A 26491-nucleotide genomic window follows, 5' to 3' on the forward strand; every position below is an offset into this window, starting at 1 on the left:
ACACAAAGTTTATCAACGAAAAAGGCTAGGCATGCATGATCATTGATACGGCACTGTTGTAGTAATAAATAGGTACCGCATGTACAGTGTGTGGGGGAATTTGCCAATGTGATTGTGAATGTGTTTAGGGCTGTTGTAATCGTTAATTTCATCAGAAATAGAACCATTGTCGGCGATCGTACCTCTACACAGGTGTGTACCCGATGCATTGTGAATGTTTATGTGAAGCATTTTGTACATGGAATGTATGTCGTTCGGCGGCATTTGCAGAAACTCTTCGACTTCGGTATGAAAGAGATGATCGGCTCGAAAGCCCCGTCCGGAATGTCCGGCGGCAATAGACCATGGACGATGAATCTAGCTAAGAAAAGTACCAATGGGAATGGAGACAGCGTAGCCGGGAGCCGTTACGAGGTACGGAAGAATACCCTAGCTCTGGTCTAAATAATAAGTCTAGTACTACTAGTTTTATTAATAACTGGGGCTCTGTTCTGTACTCATGTGTAACAATTCTGACTTTTGGCTTTGCAACTTCGTCTACGATTTTACGAAGATGCGAAGGATGTCAGGGGGTGGCCGTCAGGGTCACACTGTAGCCCCACTTATGGCCAAGGATAGCTGAATCCTATCCTTGGCCACACAAGTGGGGATAGGTCACACACACTGTAGCCCCACTTGTGAGCCCAAGCCGTGGTTTTAGAAAGGCCCCTGGTAAACCAAATCTCCCAACTCGGTTTCACAAAGCCCTAAGAATCGTCTTAAGATGAGCCGTACTATAGTGATACTTTGTTAGAATTAAGATTGATGATGCAAAGTTAAGATCAATATATTATCTATGTGAAATCGGCCCCTGATTTTTGTAAACAAATTAATTGACCTCAGATTTATATTTATAAGATACCAAATTTCTACACAGCACACGCTTTTACAGTCGATCTTTTTATATATTTGTTATCTTGGTTGGTAGACTCTAAAGGTCATCTGCTGGCTGTGATCTTTTGGTCCCATTAATATTGAGGTCAACATTTTTTAGCAGTGGCCGATTAATGCTGTTTATTAAAATTATTTAAAAGGGGAAAACAAAATTACTTTTTTGGAAGGATGAGTAAATATATTCCCAGGCCAGGAATTTCATCTTTGAGAGGGCAAGGCCATTTTCACTTTGCAAAGGGCACTTCCATTGGAAAATCTTTAAGTCAATGGGAGATTTTTGGAAGGGGCATCAAGGCCAAGACTAGGGGCAACAGAGGCCATTTCCTCCTCGGCATTCGTGTAATTCCAGGCATGTATTCTCATAGCAACTTCAGAAAACTCCATACCAGTACTAGGCTCGTACAACCAACTTGAAACAATTAAGTGAGTCAAGATTTTGTTGAATACAGAATAAGTGACTAGAGTGGGATTTGAACCTTGGTCCTTCTGGCTGGCAAGCAGTTGAGTTTGCAATTTGTTTCCATCTTCCCGATTATGAAACCCTTTTCCCCATTATGTTGGATATTAAAGACACTGGACACTATTGGTAATTGTCAAAGACCAGTCTTCTCACTTGGTGTATCTATATATGCATAAAGTAACAAACCTGTGAAAATTTGAGCTCAATTGGTTGTCAAAGTTGCAAGATAATTTAATGAAAGAAAAAACACCCTTGTCACACAAAGTTGTGTGCTTTCAGATGCTTGATTACGGGACCTCAAAATCTAATTCTGAGGTCTCGAAATCAAATTCGTGGAAAATTACTTCTTTCTCGAAAACTATGTTACTTCAGAGGGAGCCATTTCTCGCAATATTTTATACTATCAACAGCTCCCCATTGGTTGTTACCAAAAATTGTAAGGTTTTATGCTAACAATTATTTTGAGTAATAACCAATAGTGTCCACTGCTGTAATTCTAAATATTTCCCTGATTAGTGTACTAAGTGTCCCTGAGTGCAAGGTGGCACTTGGCAGCTCTAGAAAATGTACTGATTATTCTGTACTTTATAGTACCCTTTTCTTTTCTATTGTCATCTTCGTATACAGGAAGCAGTGAATGAATTGAACACACTACAAAGCAATGCATCTGTGTTGGCTCAAGTCAAAAGAAAAAATAAAGATCATGGAAAAAACAATCTGGAACAAGTGCAGAAGTTCGCTGAGCGGGCAGGCTTGACGGTAATATATCATTTTATTGAAATTTGTATACTCGTGGTCCAGCGCCCAACCTGTTGCTAATTAAAGGGAGGGTACATGTTTGGTAATTGTCAAAGACCAGTCTTCTCACTTGGTGTGTCCCAACATAAGCATAAAATAACAAGCCTGTGAAAATTTGAGCTAAATTGGTCATCGAAGTTGCAAGAAAATACACCCTTGTTGGATGAATTTGTGTGCTTTCAGATAGGAATAAAAGACTTCTAGCTAGAAGTCTTTTTTTATTTTAGTGAGAAATTACCTCTTTCTCAAAATTTATGCTACTTCAGAGGGAGCCGTTTCTCACAATGTTTTATACTATCAACAGCTTGCCAATGCTCTTTACCAAGTCAGTTTTTAAGTTAATTGTTTTGAGTAATTACCAAACGTGTACCTTCCCTTTAAGATTTTGTTCTCATCTGTAAAAAACACAAGTTATGAAGACAGTTGTCCAATTTGAATTATTTTGGTTGGGTTGATGATGACTTGGACGGGGTGGAAAAACTGTCCATAACAATATTCATTTCTCGTGCCCGTATGCATCGTTTTTGAAAGGGCAAGGGCACCAAGGCATTTTCTCCTTGGTAAAGTAAGGGCACCCTTCTACTAGAGCATTTCAAGGGCACCAAGGCAATGATTAGGGTGGCATGGAGGCAATCCCCTTCATTGCCTTTGTGTATCGTACCTGATAACTGGTCTCGTCCACTATCATCTGTGTAAAATTAAAAAATTCTGTATTACTATTAATACTTTGCAATTTTATTGTTATTACTCTCTAACAGGCTGGTCCTAGACAGAGCCATATAAAAATTCAATAATTTATTATTATCAATAAATATTGTTTGATTGTCTTTTTGTCTTGACAGCTGGATAAGTTAGACAAGCTTTCAATCATACATGTGAGTGGCACCAAAGGAAAGGGATCTGTGTGTGCACTGTGTGAAAGTATGCTGAGGGCTTCCGGGTACAAGACAGGTTTCTTCAGGTATTTTTAATTTCATTTCATTTATTCTGGTGACCTGTATCTGATGTGCAATACTTTTTTTGTGGTAAAAAAAAAACAAACATTTGAACTGTCTCTAGCTATCGGGCAATCTCGGTTGTACAAATGGTTAGTTGGTGAGACGCTGCTCTAGAATTGCAAAGGTCGTGGGTTCGAATCCCACCTGAGTAATATGCCTGTGATTTGTTCACAGAGCTCGGGGTAAGTACCGAGTATACAGTGCTAACACACATCGGTGTTCATGGGTAAAACCAAAAGTTATTATTTTCTGTGCTTAGAACGTTTTTGTGCTTTATGAAACGGGGCTGAGGGATAAACAGGCCTGTATGCTTCGTTTTTGAAAGGGCAAGGGCACCAAGGCATTTTCTCCTAGGTAAAGGGCACCCTACATGCCCTATGAGGAAATTGCAAATTTCTACTGGAGCAGGAGGCATGGAGGCAATCGCCCTCGTTTCCTCCGTGAAGTACCGTGCCTTGAATAACTGAGTTGAATTTTCTCCTCTTTGATCGACAGTTCTCCACATCTCGTTGAGGTTCGTGAGAGAATCCGCATCAACGGCAAGCCCCTCGCTAAAGATGCCTTCAGTGAATACTTCTTCACCATCTTTGATCGATTGCAGGAGACGAAAGCTTCTCACGGGGGTGCGATGCCAGCTTACTTCCGGTTCCTAACGATCATGGCGTTCCACGTCTTCCTTAAGGAAAAGGTAAGGACTCCTGGTTATTTTTTCAGGGATGAGATTTTTATAAACTTTCATCTGAATTCAGACTTTTTAGAGTCTACCTGTGATAAAAATAAAAAGTTTTTATACAGCGCATATCATCTTGAGGTCCCTATATGCTATGAAAGGGGAAAATCAATGGCTGTACAAAGTAAATAGATATGTTTTCACGTATGTTTTGAATTGTTCTGGTGTTTCAACCTAAAACAACCTCTGGGAAGCTGTTCCATAATTGAACTGCTGCATGTTGGTTTTGATAACTGGGGGAGTAAGAAGGGATTTTTTTGATGATCGCAGATTTCTAGCCATTTGATACTCCTGAACTAAGCTTTGAAGATAAATAGGGGCAATGCCATTGCCATGGATAGACTGCCAAGTAAGAACCAGTGCTGAGGATAATGTTCCCAAAAGCTCATGGGAATCTATAATTCCAGGGGCTAAAAAGGTGGAAATAAATACAATTATTTCAATATACCTGCTAAGATCTGACTCACAGTTTCAGACTTTTTGTTGTTGTCAGAAATGACTCTCATCCCTTTGTTTTATATCTGGAGAAAAATAAGAAAAGTGGAAGAGAAAAAAAAAAAATGTGTTGAAGGGTGGGAGAAAAGTTTCCAACAGATGGTGTTGAAATATAATGGCTTATCATTCTAGCACATTGGACTCTTATGACGTCTGTCGATTAAAACTCCAATGAATTTTGTTTGTGTTTTTGATGTTAATTGTGTTCTGTAGGTTGATGTTGCTGTGATTGAAGTTGGTCTTGGGGGATCCTATGATTGTACAAATATTATCAGGTGAGGTTTTGGTTGTCATTTTTTAGGCATAATAATCAATATTTATGTTTACGCTAAAATCTTCAAAATTTAGGAGCAGAATTTGATTATTTTTTTTCTTTAGAGAGCTTTGTTCCAAACCAAGAGGCAATAATTATTTAATTTTCAGGATTTTTCATTTTCAACCAATCCCCGCGGCATGTTTTTTGCTTGCAGGAAACCAGTGGTTGTTGGCATTACATCACTGGGTCTGGACCACATGGCTATACTGGGTGACACCATTGAGGAGATCGCGTGGCACAAAGCCGCCATTTCTAAGGTTTGTACCGTACAAAGTTTGAAAACTGATTTGGTTTGATGTGCAACTCAAAGGATTTGAATTCCTTAAAAGGAGTACAACCAGCTGCATGTAAGAACTCCGAGCTTAGGACGCTGTTGCTGGACCGGGATGCGCGGAAGACGACCATCAGAGTTTCCCGAGAAGGCGTCGGCTGAAGACATCCTCTCGCTCAACTGACTGACTGAAGAACTATCAATCTTGATACATGTATTAATTACAGTATGCGTTATGTGTAGTACAGTCGGTATACGACCTCAGAAGATACGAGACGCAGGTTTGAAAAACCTTGTATGGTTTTTCATCGAGGTTTGGATAATTCAAGGAAAACGGGCCAGTCCTGCAAACCTCGTATTAATGATAGGCGACTGTAATTATTTACAATTATCTCGTTTCTCAATTGATCTCGTTCAGCCTGGTAGACCAGCTTTTACAGTGGAACAGCAAGAAGGTGCGATGAACGTTGTCATGGATACTGCAAATAAGATTGGGGTAAGATAAAGATTCAATGTGTTTTGCGAACAAGTAATTTGCACCAGTATTCTCACTAGGTGTATCTCAACATATTCATAACGAAAAAAACAGGTGAAAATATGGGCACCATTGGTCAACAAAGTTCCAAGAAGATAATGAAAAAAAAAACACCTACGTTGAATAGAATTATGTGTTATCACTCAGATACCTGAGAAAGGTTTCAGGAGATTCAAGGTTTTGGGTGAAAATTACCTCTTTCTTTAAAACTACATTGCATCAAAGGGTGTCATTTCTATCAATGTTTTATAGTATCAACAGCTCTCAACTGCTCCTTTCCCAAGCAACTTGTCATGCTCATTAATTTATTTTTGGAGAAGTTACCGAAGGTACACCTCCATTTAAAAAAGCCTTCAGAATCTAATGCTTGCATTTGTTTACTTTTTCTTGAATCCCCCTATTAGGTGTCAAGCATTCAGTGTATACCAGACATTAGTTGCTATGACTTCAGCGGTATAAAACTACGGTTGGGCCTGGCAGGGAGACATCAACTCACGAATGCCTCGCTTGCATTACAGCTGTGTAAGACGTGGGTCCAGAACTATCAAGAGATTAATCCACAGCAATACAAAGGTAAACTATGTGCCCTTAACTTTCCTGGGGTGGATTTCAGTAAGAGTTGAGACTACTCTAATATAAAGTTCGGACGATTTTTATTCTAATTTAGGACTAGCCATAAGTTTTTAAATCAACCCCTGCTATATCAAAGCTTTGGGGCGTCATGTTTTAGTGCATTGGACTCGAGCTCTGGATGCTGAGTCATCAGGGTGTTGGTTCACAACCTGGGGCCAATTTCATGGAGCTGCTAAGCACAAAAATTTGCTTAGCATGAAATTTTACCCTTGATAAAAACAGGATTAACAACCAAATTTCCACGTCAATTTTAGGATAAGCAAACAACAGCTGAATACCAGTAACAAGCAATATGCAAAAAATGAAAACTTGGTTGGTAATCCTGTTTTTCTCAAGAAAGAAATTTCATGCTAAGCAAATTTTTGTGCTTAGCAGCTCTATGAAATTGGCCCCTGGTCAGGACACTTAAGCCTTGAGCAGTTGACGCTTGCTATCGCTGGGTACTTTTTGTATTTACTATAGACCCCTTGCCGACGCACAGCGCACTCATACGCGCCTATCATGTCGGCCATTTTGGGAGCCAAAATATTGCACAAGAATTCCCAAATCGATGGAAATGGTAGAAGCGCATTGTTCAGAGGTGCGTTTCGCATTGTGTAAGAGTGTCTATAGAAGTTAATAGACCCCCTTGCATTTATGCACAAAGAACAGCCCCCATCCAATAATCTTCCTCCGTTTGGGCTGAGGGTTGGTGCTTTGTAAAAGTGTGACGTCAAATGCAAAGGGTGTTTAGTCCTCAGGGTTTCTTTAAAAATTGGAGTTCAATTACTGGTTATTTTTTCTTTAGATGGACCTGAGAGTCTAAGAACTGACGCCTTCTTACCCGCTGAAGCAGTTGGCGATCCAGAGTTAGAATCATCAGCAGCTAGGGTCGGCATGCCGGTGGCTGAAGGCTTCGTCGTTCCCTGCCACTTCATGAAAGGTTGGTCAGTTGATACCTTTTAATAGTTGAAAAAAAAAAAATTTCAGTATATGTATTTTTTGTGGTAAAACCATGTTTTTTTACTACTTGCTGGGTAGATTATGTTCTTTTGATAACTTGTCTTGCGTTTTATTCTACTGCCGTGGAGTAGATTTTTGGAATTTGGGAGACTTCTCAATTCTAAAAAGAACTGTCCTGCTTTTTACAATTTTCATATCTGTTAAAACTGGGCTGCATTCAACTTGTGCAAATTGGTTGCGACTGTTCGCAAAAACATTTGTGATCATTTGGAATGAGTGGTTGCACAAATTCTGATGTCAATATGGCACCGCTTTGTGAAATAATATCGTCGGCTTACTTTTCAGTAATCTTCTTGTTCTAAACACTAAAGATGTGCATTGTACACTCCGCTTATCAGGTCTTGAGGAATGCTACTGGCCAGGTCGCAATCAAGTGGTCAAAGGAGAGAATCTAACGTACTACATAGATGGGGCTCACACGCCACGCAGCATCACGGTGTGTCAGGAGTGGTTCATTAGCGCAGCTGATGAAGAAGCCTGGATACTAGACCGTCCAATCAAACGTATCCTCATCTTCAACTCGACCGGGAATCGGGATGAATATAGCTTGCTTAAACCACTCACAGTACGTCAATTATCATAGGCTTGTTTAACTCTTTAGAGACCATAGTGGCCACAAGTGGCTTATCCCAAAATGCCCATCGGCTGCAAACGGCCACAAGGTTTGACCTTCTTCCATTCACATAAATAGGTCAAAGTAAAGGTCATGTCCGGATATGAAATTTTCCAATGTAATATTGCATCCCAATTTCTAAACACAAAACTAACTTTCTGTTTTGATATTATTTTTGGAGACATTTTTACTGAAAGAATTTGATCAAAAAATTAAACAATAAAAACCATTGTCGGGCCGTTTTGTGTTGATTATACAGAAATTAATGGTCTCTAAAGTTATCGTCCAACTTGAGAAAAATGTCATCATGCTGAACAATATTTCACAACACTTAAATAACTACACCTCACACTATAATGCATCGTTTCTTAATGAGTTGTTAACCCATAGAAAACGATCCAACTGCACAACACAGTACTTAAGTTTACTGTGAAAATGAATATAGGCCTGATGCTTCATTTTTGAAAGGGCAAGGGGCACCAGAGCGTATTTTCCTCGATAAAGGGCACCTCTATGAGGAAAATTCTATTGGAGCACCAAGGCAATGATCAGAGGCAATTTCCTCCATTGTGAAGCATCGGGCATGCACCGCATGAAATCAAATGGCTCAAATCTATCATTCAACAATGATAAAAAGTACATGAATTAAAGGCAGTGGACACATTTGGTAATTGTCAAAGACTAGCCTTCACAGTTGGTGTATCTCAACATATGCATAAAATAACTAACCTGTGAAAATTTGAGCTCAATCAGTTATCAAAGTTGCGAGATAATAATGAAAGAAGAAAACACCCTAGTCACACGAAGTTGTGTGCGTTTAGATGGTTGATTTTTAGTTCTAAACTTGAGGTCTCGAAATCAAATTCGTGGAAAACTACTTCTTTCTCGAAAACTACTCCACTTCAGAGGGAGCCGTTTCTCACAATGTTTTATACCACCAACCTCTCCCCATTACTCTTTACCAAGTGAGGTTTAATGCTAATAATTATTTTTGAGTAATTACCAATAGTGTGCACTTCCTTTAATCTCAGTGATTTTAGTTGACAGGATTCTTTTGTTTTTTCTTTCAAGGATTGCCAGTTTGACGGTGCCGCCTTTTGTCCAAACATCACTGGGGAAAGCGTGTCAGGGAACTCGGCAGGTCAGTACAAGAATTTCTGTCATGTTTTAATTTTGAGCTTGCTAATGCGTTTGTTCACAATGGTTAGTTGAATTTTTTGTTTCTTTTAATTTGAATTTTGTGTTTCCTATAATTTCAGTTTTCTTTTTCCTTTAATTTTAACTTTATCTTTCATTTTCCTTCAATAGTTTCTGCATGAAATAATAACATACCGTTGGTAATAACTTGAACAGTTCCAAAAATAAAGGTATACTTTGCCTTTAAAGGGAAGGTACACGTTTGGTAATTGTCAAAGACCAGTGTCCTCACTTGGTGTATCCCATCATAAGCATAAAATAACAAACCTGTGAAAATTTGAGCTCAATTGGTCATTGGAGTTGCGAGAAAATGATGAAAGAAAAAACACCCTTGTTGGACAAATTTGTGTGCTTTCCGACAGGAATAAAAGACTTCTAGCTGGAAGTCTTTTATTATTTTAGTGAGAAATTACCTCTTTCTGAAAAACTACGTTACTTCAGAGGGAGTCGTTTCCCACAATGTTTTATCTACCAACAGCTCCCCAATGCTCGTTACCAAGTCAGTTTTTAAGTTAATATTTGTTTTGAGTAATTACCAAACGTGTACCTTCCCTTTAATACAGTCAATCATTACGGACAGACAATATCAACTGCTGCAATCATCAGCCGTACATTATCAACACAGAACCTGTGGTTGACAACTCCGTGTTGACGTGTTTTGATCTCCTTTAGGAAAAGCGTTAAAGTTGTTAACCACAAGTCCTTTTCAGAACCAACACGACTGAAAAGAGATTTTCACATGGCGCTACCGCAAACCTTACACCAGTTTTAGATGGGCGCGCCAGAGTCGCGCCGAATCAAATACATTAGTCGCAACTCAAATAGATTAGGTCAACCCAAATAAATTTTGGTTGCAGCCTTACATTTTAACATTAACATTGGCTCGGCTCATGTCAAGATCGCTGCCGAAACCAAGGCGCTCCACAGTTGTTTCAAATGACTGCAACAGTTGATCTTTCGACTACTAGCACGTCCAGTCACTCCCCCAACTGTTTTATTTTTTCGACGTCGAACTTCTCATGTACTTGTGTCTGAAATGGGTGTTACCTAACCATGAAAAGTGTCAAATCCTACTTATTATAAACAAAGATAACAAACAAGACGAACCTTGGATGAATTATCATTCACAACAATCGTAAGAGCACTTGGTGCCGATGAAACTTTGGTGTTGATGAAACTTTTCCGCCATTTCGCCGATCACAGCAAAGAGTAAATCTTGGCTTTATTTTCCCAGACTCACTTACAGATGATTCTGGCAAAGCTCCTGGGGGTGCCATGGGCAATAATGATGGCAAGAAAAAAGGTGATTATAACTTTTACCGACAAAAGGAACTTCAGAAAACCATTCATTTGTTATCATTTTTAGAAATGATCGTTACAAGGAAACTAAATACCATACTAACATGACTAACCCTTGTGCCCATTTCACCCTTTAGAGTGGACCTGACCAGTTAGTTCCTTAGGGCACTAGACACTATTGGTAATTACTCAAAATAATTGTTGGCATAAAAAAGAGCATTGGAGAGCTGTTGATAGTATAACACATTGGAGAAACGGCTCCCTCTGAAGTAGCGTAGTTTTGGAGAAAGGGGTAATTTCTCACTCAATTGTTAAAAGACATCAGGCTTGAAGTCTTTTATTGGGCATCTGAAAGCACACAGATTTGTGCAGCAAGGGTGTTTTTTCTTTCACTGTTCTCTTGCAACTTCGATGACCAAAATGAGTCAAAATTTTCACAGAGTTTGTTGTTTTATGCATACATATGTTGGGCTACAACAAGGGAGAATACTGGTCTTTTACAAAGGTGTCCGATGCCTTTAATATATTATTACAACGCTTGATGAAAAATATAAAACTTACTGTTTGCTGGTCAGTTATTTGGACACCAGTTTTATTTTGTTTTTTATACAAGAGGTTCCGGTAAGTATGAACTGCTTTTATCATTGCATCGTTGTTTGTCTTGTTCCCCGTGTTCAGTTGCAATAATTATGAACAATTCTCTCAATTTATAAGGTGCCAGACTATTTTTTCCTTCCAGCCTCAGTTTGGTTCCATTGGTTTAAATGGAAGAAAAACAAAATGGCTGCTCTAAGAAAGTGTTGTTTCTCTCACAAAAACTAACTACATCATAAACTACATTGTGCGATAACAAAAGAGAAATACAAAATGAATAAATCTAGTACTAAAAGTATTGAAATATACATAATAATTGTTGGCTTTGGGTTTAAATTTCAGACCAGACAACTTTCAACACCACCAACGAGAAGCAACTGGCTCGATGCAAATGCAACCTCATCGCCTTCGAAAACCTCGTCGAAGAAGAAGCTCAGTCCGACTTACTGTTGACCATCCAAGACGTGGCCAAGTATCCGTCCCGAGAATGGCATAGTCGACAGTCGCGCCACCGAGCCACGTCATCTATCTGTAAATCAACTCCCTCAAATGATGCAAGGAGACTGCAGTCTGTACCACAGAACATGTATCAAACGGACTCAGTGAAGGTACCAAAGGCTGCCACCAAAGTTTTAGATAGCATCTCTGACGCCCTACATTGGGCTGCAACATGGGCAGACCAAGAACTAACCCCTGAGGAACCCTCCTTGAATGGTGGTAAGAAGCAGAAGCCTCATGTACAGGTGTTAATCACTGGGAGCCTACATTTGGTCGGCGGGGTGATCAAGGTGCTGGATCCAGAGTTGGTGAACAGACCGGGAAGTTGAATGAACTCCAATCGCTCCGTTGGGAAAGGTCTTTCAATAATTGTAGAGTACAAGTGAAGTTTGTATGTGTTCCAAAAATGTCCAGCAACGGCAAATTTGGCCATGTTCATTTCAACAACAAATAAGGTTGTAGTCAAGGTTATGTTCTGAATTTACAATTCCTTCATGCTTAATTTACATTGTACAGCTAAACCAAGACAACTCTTCTCTCAAAAAGAAGTCCACCAACACTGTGGGGACACTGTGTGGACTTAGACAACTCCACACAGTGTTTTTAGTGTTGAAGATTTTGCGCAAGTGTACAGGACAACGAAACGCCAAAAGAGTGTATGCAACACAAAGCTGTGTTTGCATGCATGCTTGTCAATGTTGTACACAAAGTACACAACTCACTCAACATGTACACCTTCATATGTATGTACATGCATAATGTATACTTAAGGTTCCAGTACATAGCTTACATGTCTATTTATAAAAAGCGTACATAATTTTCTGTATAATACATTCTGATTATCTGCATCTGCAGTCTCTGTACAAACACATGATAAGTCTTGCGTCAAATAAGGGTGTAACTGCAACACAACTTTAGAAAGCATTAGATGTTATAAAGCGCCGTGTCTATAACTTGGTCGTTTTCAATGGAGTTTTGAAAGCAAACATTCCAAAAACAAAATCAAAATTTTGCAGCAAACTTAAGCAGTTTTCTTACCTCGCTCCATAGTACATGATGTAGAACACTTGAAGCATTGATGGACGTTGGTTATAAACATCTCGGCAATCAGTCATGCTGGCCGTGTCATGCTGGTTGTCTCGCCCAAACCCTGGCTTGGGCTTGGACCACATCTGTGGCACAATCGGCTTTTCCAAAGTCCAGTACCGAAGAAGTACACTTTCAAAAATGCTGTTGGAGCTGCTCATACCAGTAACCTCATGTGATATCACATGTTTACAAAAAAATAAAACAGAGCCTGGACTTCCTGCAAGCACGATTTGTACAGAGCTCAATGGTTCACATACAATCTGATATTTAATTGAGATTGCACTGTATGATTTTTTTGGGGATAATCTTTTGATATTAAGAAAGGGGCCACATCTCAAAACTTTGTCAGCTATTAGTTTTACATATCTTGAATTTCGGTGGAAATTTTGAAACAAAATGTAAGATTTCAAATGTACCAGTGTAAAATGTATAGTTGGTTTCTACCCTTACAGGTACATCCATCGATGAGTATTTAAGCACTGTATACTTTCCCAGGTTCTCGGAAAAAATACTACAGGCTAATCACTTGGATGGGATTCGAACCCACAACCTTTGCGTTGCTAGAGTAGATGTCTTACCACTAGACCATTAATTAACCATTCTTATATAGCGCATAACACATAGAAATCAAACATGTCCCTAAGCGCTCTTGAGAAAAACAGAACAGAATACAAAGACAAGATGTACTGGGTAACAAACAAAATGGATGAATTAAATGTTAAATAAGTGCGTCTTTAAAGCAATCTTAAACGACCATTGAGCTAGCTCAGTGGCTAGAGGCAATTCCGAGAGTCCTATGTGTTAGTAATGGGTACCAAACCGATTTAACAGATCTATGTTGTCGGGAATACAAAATATAATTTAATTTTTCTGATGCATTTCCTTGCACAATCTGAACTTTCCAAAGTTCTGTGAAACAAAAATCCACAGGCAAATCACTCGGACCAGTGGGGGTATATTGGTGTAATAAATTTAATTTTTGTCAAACTTCAATGAATTGAATGGTTACACACTGTATGTACATAAGTAAATATTGTTATAATGAATTGCCAATTTATTTTGTAATTAAAAAGTAAGGTTGAAAAATATTGCTGTGTTTTTGTAAAATAGTTTGCCATATGCAGGATATCAACCTCTAACCCTCGCAGGTACCCATTACCCCTGGGTAGCAATTATAGTAAAGCATCTTGCTCAAGGACACAAGTGCCATGACCGGGATTCAAACCTACCCACCAATGACTTAACCACCAGAACTTGAATTCGATGCTCGTAAACACTCAGCCATGATTCTTCAACATAACAGAACATTTACGAAGCACATTTATAAATTCAACAAGATCAAAGTGCTGTAAAGTGTGCAAACCAATGGAACTACAACATACTACATTTTATACTAATAAAATCTAAGAGATTTCTTGAAAATTGGCAAAGAGTTACAATTTTGTGAGCAGATGAGAGTGTTCTGATGGTTGAGTGTTCGGTTAGGCGTGTGTTGTCGGAAGCTGACCCAGGCTTGAGCTTGGCGGTTGGTAGAGAGCAAGGCAAGATGATAAGTAGCCCGGTGCTATTCCTATGAGACATTTAAACACAGTAACTAAAACTTTGAAAGTTACCCTCTCTTTGACCGAAAGCCAAAGTAACTGCTGCAGGCTGGGTGTCGTTTCGTCATATTTCATAGCACTGCAAAGTGAAAACGAAAAGCTAATTGGTCCTGCTGGCTCACTTTGCTGGCTAGTCACAAATAAAGTTCAGGGCGAACCATGTATTGTTCATGAATCGTCCACTTCAAGAAGCCTTCAGTTTGACAGCTCAATAACAATAATATTACTTGATTAAACAATAAATATCAATATTTTATGTATAATAGTGACGGTCATCCCATCCGATCACCGTATTTTGTCGTCTTCATTGGAACCTCATCTGTTGCTTGTGAGGGTGTTTTACTCAGAGCGTGTGGATTTGAGTCTCTGATTTGTAGCGAGTCGTGGTGATGCGCTGTATTCACCCACAATTTCTGACACTGTTTACTTGCGATAGATGCCACGGCATACGACGAAACAATAGCGCCACCTGCAATGAAAGCACAAAGAGACCGTTTATGGTTGAAAGATTGTCCCTTCAATAGAACCCACCTCAAAGAAGAAGAAATTGAAATCGAAATGAAGAAACAATTTCCTCTAAAGCATCCCTGTAAAATATTTTCAGGAACTTTCAAATCAATCCAATCTCATCCTAGACTTGTGGACAAGTCGTTAATGGTCTGTCGCTGTGATAGTCAAGTCGTGGTGGTGGATTATGTTTCAGGTTTCTGCGATAGAATACTGCTCTCACGCGAAACTGATGGCTGCTAACTGTAGAGTTGTTATACCGCCCTCTATTGACTGTAGTTGTTAAGTCTATAAGTTGGAATCCAAGATGTCTGACCAATAATAAACGTATCATTATGAATCAGTCTAATCTACATGTCTTAGTGTCTCAGTGGTTAAAGCCTAAACACCATGGGGGTCAGCAGTGTCGTGAGAATTCCGTCAGTGTTGCGGGAATCGGGAGAGTGGGAATGCTATCACCGCGACAGACATTTAACGACTTGTCCACACGTCTAATCTCATCCCTGGAATACTGTAGTGTACTTACCAGCAATGAAGACTACATTGTAGACTGCCGGAAATTTTTGATATTTTTGTCTGATTGCAAACCATGCAGTAAAGCCACCAGCTCCTCCTATGAATAAACAAAGAAAAAATACCTTGTGTAAAGTATTGTAACTCATACACAATGTGCCCAAACGTGGTCAGTGGTAGGTAGTAGTCCTTTCTCTATGGCCCTTTTTCGAAACGACAGCTTTGGCTTTGGATTCATCTTCAGGCTAGCTTGGCCCGTGGTTGTTTTGACAGTTGTGCGTGCTGTGCGTACTCACACTCGGTGCTTCAGACGAGAGGACGGAGCCTGAAGCTGAATCTAAAGAGGAAGACGTGGTTTCGAAAAGGGCCAAATGGGCTTAGCAATGAGCTTTGGGCATGTTTTAACATTCTTTGTTTTGTGAAAATCAAAACTGTTTTATGTCTGATTGATTCTGAATGTTGGAGACCATTCCAGACCTTCCCTGCTGCCAATCATTCAAACTACTCTATTCCCCGGGGGTTGCCCTTTGGGAATTAGGGCTGGCCTTTTCACACTACATGTATGATAGCTTTACCCCCGGTTTATCCCCCAGTCTGCCCCGGCAAATGGGTATCCATCTCTGGAATAGGGGCAAGCGGTAAAACCTTGGGGTATTCTTGAAATGGAACACCATTGCCCAAGTAAACACAAGGACCTTTATTCTTAAACTGAAAAAAAAAACTATAAAGAATAAGATGGACATGTGGATAAATTCCTAAAGAATGTCGGGGGGCTCTACATAAGCTTATCTAAGCTGTCTGCCCCAGTAACCAGAACCACCGTCTCCTCCCCAGTTGTGTGATGGCGTCGGTGGATTCAAGTAAGTTCAAGTAAGTATGTAAACAAAGGCAAAGGTGACACCAGAGGGCACTATACAAGCTACTTGCACAAGAAATAGGGACCTAGGCGGGGACAGTGTGTAAACGCGCTAGGGTAACCGCGGGAAAAGACCCTTCTTAAGACTCCCCATGGCTGCATTCACCGAAGATAAGAGAGGCAGTGTGATTAAGCTTACACTGTGTGTACCGGTACATACCTGCAAAGAATGCAAACATTCCCTTGATGAATGCCTTGGACTGGCACTGTCCATACTCATGTATTCCCTACAGAGAAAAAGACAAAAATTAATGAGATATTTTACATTAAAAATGAAACAATTGCAGGCATGGAATGTCATCGTAGATAGGGCAAGGCCCATTGTTATTTCTTAGACTTAGAGGGCACTTAAATATTTCTTAAATATTTTATAGCTAAACCAAAAGTAGTAAATAGCACTAGCAAAATTATGCTTACCAGAAAAAGGTTTAAACCAGCCGAACCACTTGTAGGTCACACATAGTACCGTCTTGTCTGTGATTCATATCCTGTTTATTTTGGCTTAGCAGAAATTGTTTAGCAATATTTTCTGCCTAAGCTTAGCAGCTAGCTCTATATGGAATTGAACCCTGCTGATATGAGCATCTGATGCAATTGGACTTTTGGCGAAGCAGCCTCGGTACAGGAACCAAAACTTTTATTACACTGTAAGTGTAATTTTTTTACAATTTTAGAGGGGCATAGAATTTGAATAAAAATAGTATTGACTCAGTCTTATAATCACCATTTTAAACGCAAACAAAATGTAAAACAAACATAACACTTGCTCAATACATCTTTACATGTAATGTTCTTAAATAACAAATTAACTTTATATGTTTGAAAAAATGTAATACCGGTAGTATAGTAAGCATGCCATTCAATGGCAATAGATCAGAAAATTACAATAATTTATACATTATGGAGTAGGTCTAGGCCTATATAAATTGATTGATTACATTAATAGGAAATATTTCTAATTCTACCAACTACCAATTATAATCCAGCCTTTTTTAGTTTTATCATTGGACGATGAAAAGAGAGCCATCACTAACACTGGGCTGGGCCATGGCTACTTCTAAGTTCTATACAAGGGCCAAGGCTAGCCTTAATATTATAGTTTCTAGAAGTGGGCCATGGCTATTCTTATCAAAAGGGATAACTTTCCGTAAGGCGCCACCACTTTTTCACTCATTTTTACAAAAAGGGATATATCAATCAGGTAAATAAGTTCCTATATTATTTTATATCGAATGAAAAAGTGGTGGCGCCATACGGAAACTTTTCCTGGCATAAAATGCAACTATGGTAGGACTGGGTTATGTTGTGCACTGCATGTAGTGTAGTGAATCTCCAGTGTAGTGTAGCATGGAGGAAGAACCTCTAAAAATAACAATCTCTCGCAACATGGAGGAATAAATTCCTCCATGCTCACAATGACAACAGTCTTGGTCTGTACCGTCTTCATACAAACATCTTACCGGATATTTACTTGCCGTCTCGTCATCAAGATCTGATATTCCAACCAACACCATTATGCTGATAAAAATGACGGAGGGTGTTTCTAACTACTAAAAGTTAGAGACAAAATTCCCGGCGTCTTTTAGTTTACATTACATAATCGGCACAAAAGTGCACAGACACACTTATGAAACTTACGGGCAGCAAGTAGGGCGCCACCTATTGACCAATCATTTTATTCTGGATTTGAGGCATTGCATGCTGGTGCGCGAGGATTGGTTTGCGATCGAACCATGTAATGTGGGTATACCTTGCCAGAGATTATGTTCATAATCTACCTGGAAGTAGATATATATACACTCATTGTGATATCGCAAACCAATTATAAAGTAGCATCATCATAAAAATACCCCAAAGTTTGCCTACTAACCCCGTCTAGCGGAAAAATCATCGGAGGTGCCCCCAAATAATTTTGTTAACTGCACAAAAAGAACAGCCTGCAGTTGCTGTAAAAGGACAACAATCATAAACGAAAGATTAGTAATTTATCAAAGCCCTGACGACACGTGCTTTGGGTTATGTTGGATTTGAGGCCAGTATCAGATGCAATTGTGTCCGCCATGCAATACTGCCCGCTGCGGACACTTTTGCATATGCAATCGTGTCCGGGGCTATGCAAGAACCGTCCGGTGGACATAACATGACTGTACATGTACATAATAATATGTGCGTGCGTAAGCGAGCGTGCATGCGCTGAAAATAAAGCATGAATATTCACGTATTTGCAGCAAATACCCAACAGTCGAACATTTCCCATGTCATCATGACATGCCCTTAACAAAAATGGCGAACGTGTTCCGTCGACCAAGGGCGTTTAATTTACTGCAAGGACGGTTTTGCATGGGTCGGACACAACTACATATGCAAATTTTTCCGGGCGGACACAATTGCATTATGCAGCAGCGTCCGGGTGGACACGATTACATATACAAAACCGTCCGGCGGACATTATTGCATGTGGAATAATGTGCTCCTGATAGTATTGCATAGAAGACATAATTGCATGCGACATGACTATTGGTCGTTTCCACATTACAGGCAGTGGACACTATTGGTAACTACTCAAAATAATTATTAGCATAAAACCTCCTTTTTTTTGGTAACGAGTAATGGGGAGAGGTTGATAGTATGAAACATTGTGAGAAACGGCTCCATCTAAAGTGACGTGGTTTTCGAGAAGGAAGTAATTTTCCACGAATTTGATTTCGAGACCTCAAGTTTAGAACTTGAGGTCTCGAAATCAAGCATCTGAAAGCACACAACTTCGTGTGACCAGGGTGTGTTTTCTTTCATTATTAACTCGAAACATGGACGACCGATTGAGCTCAAACTTTCACAGGTTTGTTATTTTATGCATAATGTTGAGATACACCAAATGTGAAGGCTAGTCTTTGACAAATACCAATAGTGTCCACTGTCTTTAAGAACTAAAAAGTAATGGGTTGACTTACAGGTAGGCGCACACCAACCTAATAGCTCAATTTCATTACGATAAATAATTATTTTCGTTGCTTGCACTATATGCACGTAGAAAAATGTCTACGTCCATGCTTCATGTACATAATGTGACCCGCTCTGTGAAAATGAGTAAGATGTTGACAATTAAAAAAATTGAGTTATAGGCATGGCTGGAAAGAACACATCAGCTGCAGTTATTTGGTATGTCTAAGCTTTGGGATGCATCGCGTTGCTGTGTTACTCCAACAGCCAGTATATCAGTTTTTGTTAAACACAAGTGTTACAGGTAAAAGTGATGTTTTAAAATTTCGCGCAAAAGGATACAAGTTAGACTAAAGTATGATCACAGAATTCATAAGCTTTATTGCCTTAATTTTTTTTAAATAAAAATAAAAAGTATTTTTTATTTTTGTTATCCACATTAAACTGTCCATAACTCAATAACGCATTGGGCGACGTCTGACTCATTTTCACAGATGGGGGTCCCACAATTATTTTACCAATAAGTGTCATGGGGTCGATTTCACAAAGAGTTAGGACTAGTCCTAACTTAGGACTAGTCCTAGGAGATTATACGATTTGCATGGATAGTCCTAAGTTAGGACGAGTAACTGGTCCTAACTCGAGATAAGACTTGTCCTAACTCTTTGTGAAATCCACCCCTGGGCTATGATCTGTACAAATTCTCAATTTTAATACAACTATGACAAAATACTTCTACACAAACTTCAGTCAATACCCTTTCCAGCTCACCAAACACGCATAATACAAAAAGATATGAATAATAATAATAGTCGCCAATAATCCATCAAACATTAATTTGTTTCTAGCTACTCACAACGAATGGTTAGTTGTTGTATAATTTTATCCGCGAATTTTGTCGATGATTTCGACGGTTCTCTGGGAATTTAATTTGGACCATGGGCTACTAAGTCGCAGACATTACGAAAATGATTATGTTCACGAAAAAGCCGCCGACATACAAAACAAACCCAAGCATATCGAGACGATGTGCAATCCTCTTCCAGTTAGTGGCGACTGTTTCCTGTCAAAAAAAAAAAAAAAAAAAAAAAAATGCAAACAGTTTTAAGGGCAACCATTATACAAACCTAAAAATCATTGCAAAGAGCCATTAAGGTGGACAAATATCTTTCTTTTTTCTAGATTTTAGTGGTGAAAGACGGATACTTAAGTGAAGTTTGTTCCAATTTGACTCAAAAAGAATAACAGAGATTGACTTTCAATCTCAAAAGAGCGAAACCGACACAACAAATAAGAGTAAAATTTTCACTCAAAAGAGAGTAGTGCTATAATAGGTGTCAGGACACTACGTACCTTTGCCACTTCGTACACGGGACACTTCGTACCTTTTTAAGGTACGAAGTGTCCCAGCGAGTGGCCACTCAGTGTACCTGTGCCACTTGGCCTACAGTGTACCTTTGCCACTCCCTGATGGGACACTTCGTACCTTTTTAAGGTACGAAGTGTCCCAGGGAGTGGCAAAGGTTCGAAGTGTCCGACATCCCTGTATATGTATTTTGTTTGTTCACCTTTGATATCTCATCTTCCAAAGCGTCTCCATCACGCCCCAAGTCGTAATTGTTCTCTTCTTGTGAGCTCGTACTGCCGAGATTCACACAAAACACTTTCTCCTTCTTCTTCTTCTCCTTGGGGACCTCCCAGTTGTGTAAGGTGAGCGTCACGGCAGTCAACAGCACAGAGCAACCACACAAGAAGAAGGTAATGACAATGAAAGACAGCGCGGCCGGGGGCTCCCCGTTGCCGCCTTCCGGAAGCGCTCCCTGGACCAGCGTCTGAAACACCACGAAGCCTAAAAGTAAAGACACGCCAAAGGAAAGCTTCTCACCGCAGTCCGGCGGAAGCCAAAAGATGGCGGCTGCGATGATGCCCAGAAAGGCGGATGGACCTATCACTGAATATATATAAGCCACCCATTCGCGTTGGAGAGATATACTTATCCTGATATCGATTGTATACATGCATCTTGGATCACCAATCACAGGTGATGTTACCCACTCGACTGATGTAGCTTCTGAGTGGTCTACCTCGAAATTGGCGCATTTTAATTTGAATGGTTGGATTGTTACGTCAAGCAGCTTCCAGTCATTAACAATGCTGAGCCGGTAGTCCTTAGTCAGACGAGGTAACAACCTCACGAGGGAATCGGGTGTGGTGGTTAGTCCAACTAATACATCACAAGTTTGACTATCGAACGGGAATTTACCCTGCTTTAAGAAACAGGAGGAGTGATACTCTATCATGTTCATCGTGTTCACCTTACCGTTGTACATCAGCAAGGATTCTGTCGAATCTCCGATAACTCCAATTCGTGCATAACTGTCGTGCAAAATAGAAACAAAAGACATAACCAAAGACTTCAAAAAACTTTCAGGCTTCTTCGTCAGGTTAATAAATAATAGAGAGGTTTAGCTGCGCGTACGCGAGCATAATAATACGTTTTTAGCATAGGTAAAGTTGACATTAATTTATCACGTCAGGTACGTACATGCAGACGTAGCATGAAATTAGCCTAAAGTGAGGACGTCATACAACACAACTTGTTTACGCTCACGTTCACTTTTTTGCTCGCGTGACGTGCAGCTGAACCTCCCTAAATGACTGTATACGCAAACTTGAATAGCTGAGTATACTTTTGTTACAGTAGGCCTACTGTAACTCCAAATTAATACTTTACATTATCTTACAAACTTGCTTAGTAACAATAAACACATTGTGAGAAACGGCTCCCTCTGAAGTAACGTATTTTTGAGAAAGAGGTAATTCTCAGTCAGATATTAAAAGAAAGCACATACAATTTGGGCAACAACGATGTTTTTTCTTTCACTATTTTCTTGCAACTTAAATGACCAATTGAGTTCAAATGTTCATAGATTGTTGTTTTATGCATGGGGTGTCTTTGAAAATATTACCAAAGGGGTGGATTTCACAAAGAGTTAAGACTAGTCTTATCTCGAGTAACAAGTTACTTGTCCTATCTTAGGACAAGCCATGCGTTTTTAATATCTCCTAACTTTTTGTGAAATCGACCCCAGTGTCTTTAAATGCACTGGCAGGACACGTTACGCAATTATTAACGGACCGCCAACCGCCAACCCGGTCATTACCACGGAATGGAGACCGGTGTGGCGGTTTCAGTCTTCCGCCGTGTTCAGTTTTCCGGGTGACGTAGTCGGACATATCAGCACGTTGTTCGAACGGTTTTAGCTTTCCGGCGTGTTCAGTTTTCCGGGTGACCTGTCAGATACCGCCGCGAGTACCCTGGCGAGTATTGTAGTTCTCTCAGCAGTGACCCCAAATTGTTTATATTACGATTCTTTTATGTGTAGTCACACAATCTCTTGCCCCATCTTTACATGTATTCATGGGTACAACTTTAGGCAGGTCACACTCTGCTTGCATAAAAAAACAACTCATACGATCCACGCGTTTGTCGCTAGTTGTACTCGACTCGTGGACGCCGCCATGACAGCTACCCGAGGGTAACGGATGACTCAATACGGAACTAAAAATGGACTACTTTCGCTTGCTGTGCGCAGGCATCGCATGACGTCATGCTACCGTATTTGGTCATTCGGAAAACTGAACACAGCGGAAAGTTGAAACCGCCACACCGGAACATCACTTAATCCCAAATAATTATTGAATAAAAATGTTGCAAACTAAACAAAATGAACAATAATGTGAATACATACTCTTTGCGCATGATCAGTCGGGGGTACCATATCTCATTTGTATTCACAATCATGTACTCAACACCACCGTAGTCGTCAGGGTTCCAGCTCAGTCTCTCATCCTCCCATTGCTATAGGTTACAACAACACACATTAGAGAAACTCGAGTAAAGTTATAACCATAAAGTTAACGTTTTTGGACTTTGCAGGGTGGAAGTATAAGATGTTTGCAGTAACACCATGTGGAAATCTCTTTTGAGTATATAGTGTTAGTTCTGAAAAGAACCAGTGGTTGAAACGAATTGAGTATGGAGTTAATATATAGGATTTGAGCCATTGCCTGGTACGGTGAGGATATCAATGTATATAATATAATTTGGTTTGCGGTAACACATTGTGTGTACCTACTTGCCAGGTAGAGTTTGTTCTTTAGAGAACTGTCTTGCTTTATTCTACTACCGCAGATGTTGGGGGTTCGGGAGAATTCTCAGTTCTGAAGAGAATGGTATAGAATATAGGCTGGGACTACTACTTTCTCATAGGATCGTGGTTAAACTGAACTACTGCGGAGTCAGTTCTTAAATTGGTCTCAACGTTTCCACTAGCTTGCTCTAGTCATCGTCAGGAGATTGAATGAGTGTGGAGTTGTTAACCACAGCTCAGGGCCTAAGAAAGAATTTATATGTTTTGTCTACTCTATAGAGTTACAAAAATCGAACGGTTTCTTAAAGACCATCTGCCGCGAAGTGGGATATCGTTGCTTACATGCATTAAACATGCTAGGCAAATTTAGCTTTAAATTTTAAATAGTGGAAATAAAAAGTGTTTTGATGACTGTAAATCTTACTAATACACCACATTTCAATCTTATTGAACAAATTTAATTATGGCTTAGGTCAAATAACCTCTGTGTTTTTATAGCTTTATTTAAAAGTAATTGTGCGTGACAAGATTGAGCACGGAAGACAATACTATGACGTCGAGGTATATTCCGAAGGCTAACAGTAAAGGCACTGGACACGTTTGGAAATTAAAAACATTTACGTGTATTTGCATATAAGCTTCCTTGGTAACGAGCAATGGAGAGCTGTTGATAGTAAAAAACAAAACAAAACAAAAACAAACAATAAACGTTGTGAGAAACGACTCCCTCTGAAGTAACGTATAGTTTTTGAGAAAATGATAATTTTGCAGACAGACTTCAGGCCTGAACTTCTTGTAGGCATTTCAAAGCACACCAATTTGGACAACAAGGGTGTTTTATTATTTTCTTGCAACTTCGAAACCAAGCGCCAAAATTGTGCGATGTTTGTTATTTTAATATGTATAACGTTGGGATACCGTAGGTGAAAATACTGGTCTTTGACAATCTACTACCAAAACGTGTCTTTATGGCAGTGGACATTATTGGTAATTACTCAAAATAATTAATTGCATAAAACCTTACTTGGTAATGAGTAATGGGGAGAGGTTGATAGTATAAAACATTGTGAGAAACGGCTCCCTCTGAAGTGCCATAGTTTTCGAGAAAGAAGTAATTTTCCACGAAGTTGATTTCGAGACCTCAGATTTAGAACTTGAGGTCTCGAAATCAACCATCTAAACGCACACCACTTCGTGTGACAAGGATGTTTTGGTCTTTCATAGTTATCTCGCAACTCCGACGACCAATCGAGCTCAAATTTTCACAGGTTTGTTATTTTATGCATATGTTGAGATACACCAAGTGAGAAGACTGGTCTTTGACGATTACCAATAGTGTCCAGTGTCTTTAAAGCTTTTGTTTCCCGTATAATTACAAACTACATCACTGTTTCAACTTAATAACTAAGAGTGACTATAAACAATATGAATAGTCAACTTGCGGGTACAACCATGAGTAAAATCTCTTTTGAAGGAGTGGTGGCTCTGAAAAGAGCCGGTTTGGTCTCGACGTTTCGAACAATAATACACTCTGCTCGTCCTCAGTCCTACTGTTCGAAACGTCGAGACCAAACCGGCTCTTTTCAGAGCCACCACTCCTTAAACAGATATTTTACCCATGGTTGTACCCGCAAGTTTACTATTCATAATATGTATATTTATAGTATACCCTCATTCTCAACACCATGCAAAGCTTCAAACACCATTAACATAATTGTCTAGCTTTCAGGGAAAAATAAAAATAAATTAATACTCACCACTGAGAATGAAGCAGCGGAATACAGACTTTGTTGTCTTGAATCCTAAATGGAAAGAAAAATATGTCCAATTATTTTTTATAAACTAATTTTGTGATCGAAAAACTTGCTGTGAATGGCCGAAATCGAATGTTTGTTGTGAGTTAGAGACTAATGTCTGTTAAAATTCGGCCAAATTCTAAGTGGTATAACAGAACCTTCATGAGTTGCATGCAAATATACTGGGTTGTTGAACTTGAAATCATGTATGGGTGTTGTCATTATTATACCGAAGAGGAGAAAATCAAAATTAACATCATGATGTTCAAATAATCCACATGGGAAGAAATTAGTGTTATTAAAGGCACTGGACACTATTAGTAATTACTCAAAATAATTGTTTAAGCATAAAAACTTACTTGGTAACAATCAATGGAGAGTTGTTGATAGTATAACACATTGCGAGAAATGGCTATCTGAAGTAATGTAGTTTTCAAGAAAGAAGTCATTTGATTTCGAGAGACATCAGGTTTAGAATTTGAGGTCTCGAAATCAAGCATCTGAAAGCACACAACTTCGTGTGACAAGGGTGTTTTTTCTTCCTTTATTATCACGCAACTTCGACGACCAATTGAGTTCAAATTTTCACAGATTTGTTATTTTGTGCATGTTAAGATACACCACGTGAGAAGACTGATCTTTGACAATAACCAAAGGTAGCCTCGACCAGTGTCAACCCGATATTATTATTCAGTTACGTTCAGATTCATTCAGGTATACCTACCAAGCTCAAAATAGCAATGCGTTCTTGACCGACAATGACGTGGACATCGATGGGTTGTGTGGCGTTTTTGACGGGTCGAACGCGCCGATCGTACCGGCCCGGTGCGTCCAGCAGACCCTCCAAAAGCCGCTGCTCGTCGTTCCAGGGTGGACCAGCCTGAGAAAACACAACACGGCACACGAGCCCTAGCCAAAGTACAGTTCGATTCATGGTGAAATCTCAAAATGAAACTGCTCAACGAAATCAGATATTTGGTGGTTCTGTCTGATTTATTTAGAACAGCGAGATGTTATAGATGATGGTACCCCGACGCAGTCTAACCACGGTGTCCTTTGAACTGTTAAGCGCAAGACACTGTCACCAGACTACGATACACATTAGCAGATGAAAGTACTCTGACATTATACCAGTCCTAAATCAAACAACTTAATTGGCTAGAAACCATTAGTGACAATGCCTCATTATAATTACCATTAGAGATTTATATTTTGATATTTATCTTTTAGCGCTTTGTAAAATCGTGCACTAAAACGTCTTCAAAATATTATAGTAGGCCTGAGTGGATTTCACAAAGAGTTAAAGGCAGTGGACACTTTTGGTAATTACTCAAAATAGTTATTATCATAAAACCTTTCTTGGTTACGAGTAATTATGAGAGCTGTTGTTAGTACAAAACGTTGTGAGAAACGGCTCCCTCTGAAGTGACGAGAAGGAAGTAATGTTCCACGGATTTGATTTCGAGACATCAAGTTAAGAATTTGAGGTCTCAAAAACAAGCATCTGAAAGCACACAACTTCGTGTGACAAGGGCTTTTTTTATTTCATAGTTATCTCGTAACTCCGACGACCAATCGAGCTCAAACTTTCACAGGTTTGTTA

The 26491-nt window shown here is 39.5% G+C and overlaps 3 protein-coding genes across 4 annotated transcripts; 1 reads left to right on the plus strand and 2 right to left on the minus strand.

The window, feature by feature from the left end:
* The first annotated feature begins 74 nt into the window (after positions 1-74).
* On the plus strand, positions 75-13059 carry LOC117303044 (folylpolyglutamate synthase, mitochondrial-like). Of its 2 annotated transcripts, XM_033787095.1 has the most exons (13): positions 75-414; positions 2021-2152; positions 3034-3152; positions 3685-3877; positions 4628-4689; positions 4885-4987; positions 5420-5497; positions 5941-6109; positions 6957-7091; positions 7510-7736; positions 8856-8925; positions 10216-10284; positions 11217-13059. In XM_033787095.1, the coding sequence occupies exons 1-13, from the start codon at positions 244-246 to the stop codon at positions 11699-11701; spliced, it is 2013 nt and encodes a 670-aa protein (XP_033642986.1). In that variant the 5' UTR covers positions 75-243; the 3' UTR covers positions 11702-13059. The 2 variants fall into 2 exon arrangements, with proteins under 2 accessions (XP_033642986.1, XP_033642987.1); XM_033787096.1 differs by lacking the exon at positions 10216-10284.
* A 79-nt stretch (positions 13060-13138) lies between these two features.
* LOC117303542 (transmembrane protein 141-like) lies at positions 13139-18101 on the minus strand. Its single transcript, XM_033787776.1, has 4 exons — positions 17459-18101; positions 16159-16225; positions 15096-15182; positions 13139-14531 (listed from the first exon to the last, which is right to left on the minus strand). The coding sequence occupies exons 1-4, from the start codon at positions 17510-17512 to the stop codon at positions 14335-14337; spliced, it is 405 nt and encodes a 134-aa protein (XP_033643667.1). The 5' UTR covers positions 17513-18101; the 3' UTR covers positions 13139-14334.
* Positions 18102-19578: 1477 nt separating this feature from the next.
* Positions 19579-24907, minus strand: LOC117303479 (acetylcholine receptor subunit beta-like). The gene is made up of 4 exons (XM_033787698.1): positions 24850-24907; positions 22691-22800; positions 20507-21314; positions 19579-20001 (listed from the first exon to the last, which is right to left on the minus strand). The coding sequence occupies exons 2-4, from the start codon at positions 22741-22743 to the stop codon at positions 19885-19887; spliced, it is 978 nt and encodes a 325-aa protein (XP_033643589.1). The 5' UTR covers positions 22744-22800; positions 24850-24907; the 3' UTR covers positions 19579-19884.
* Positions 24908-26491: the final 1584 nt, after the last annotated feature.

Source organism: Asterias rubens, chromosome 19 (genome assembly GCF_902459465.1).
Source record: "Asterias rubens chromosome 19, eAstRub1.3, whole genome shotgun sequence".
NCBI classification, from domain to species: domain Eukaryota; kingdom Metazoa; phylum Echinodermata; class Asteroidea; order Forcipulatida; family Asteriidae; genus Asterias; species Asterias rubens.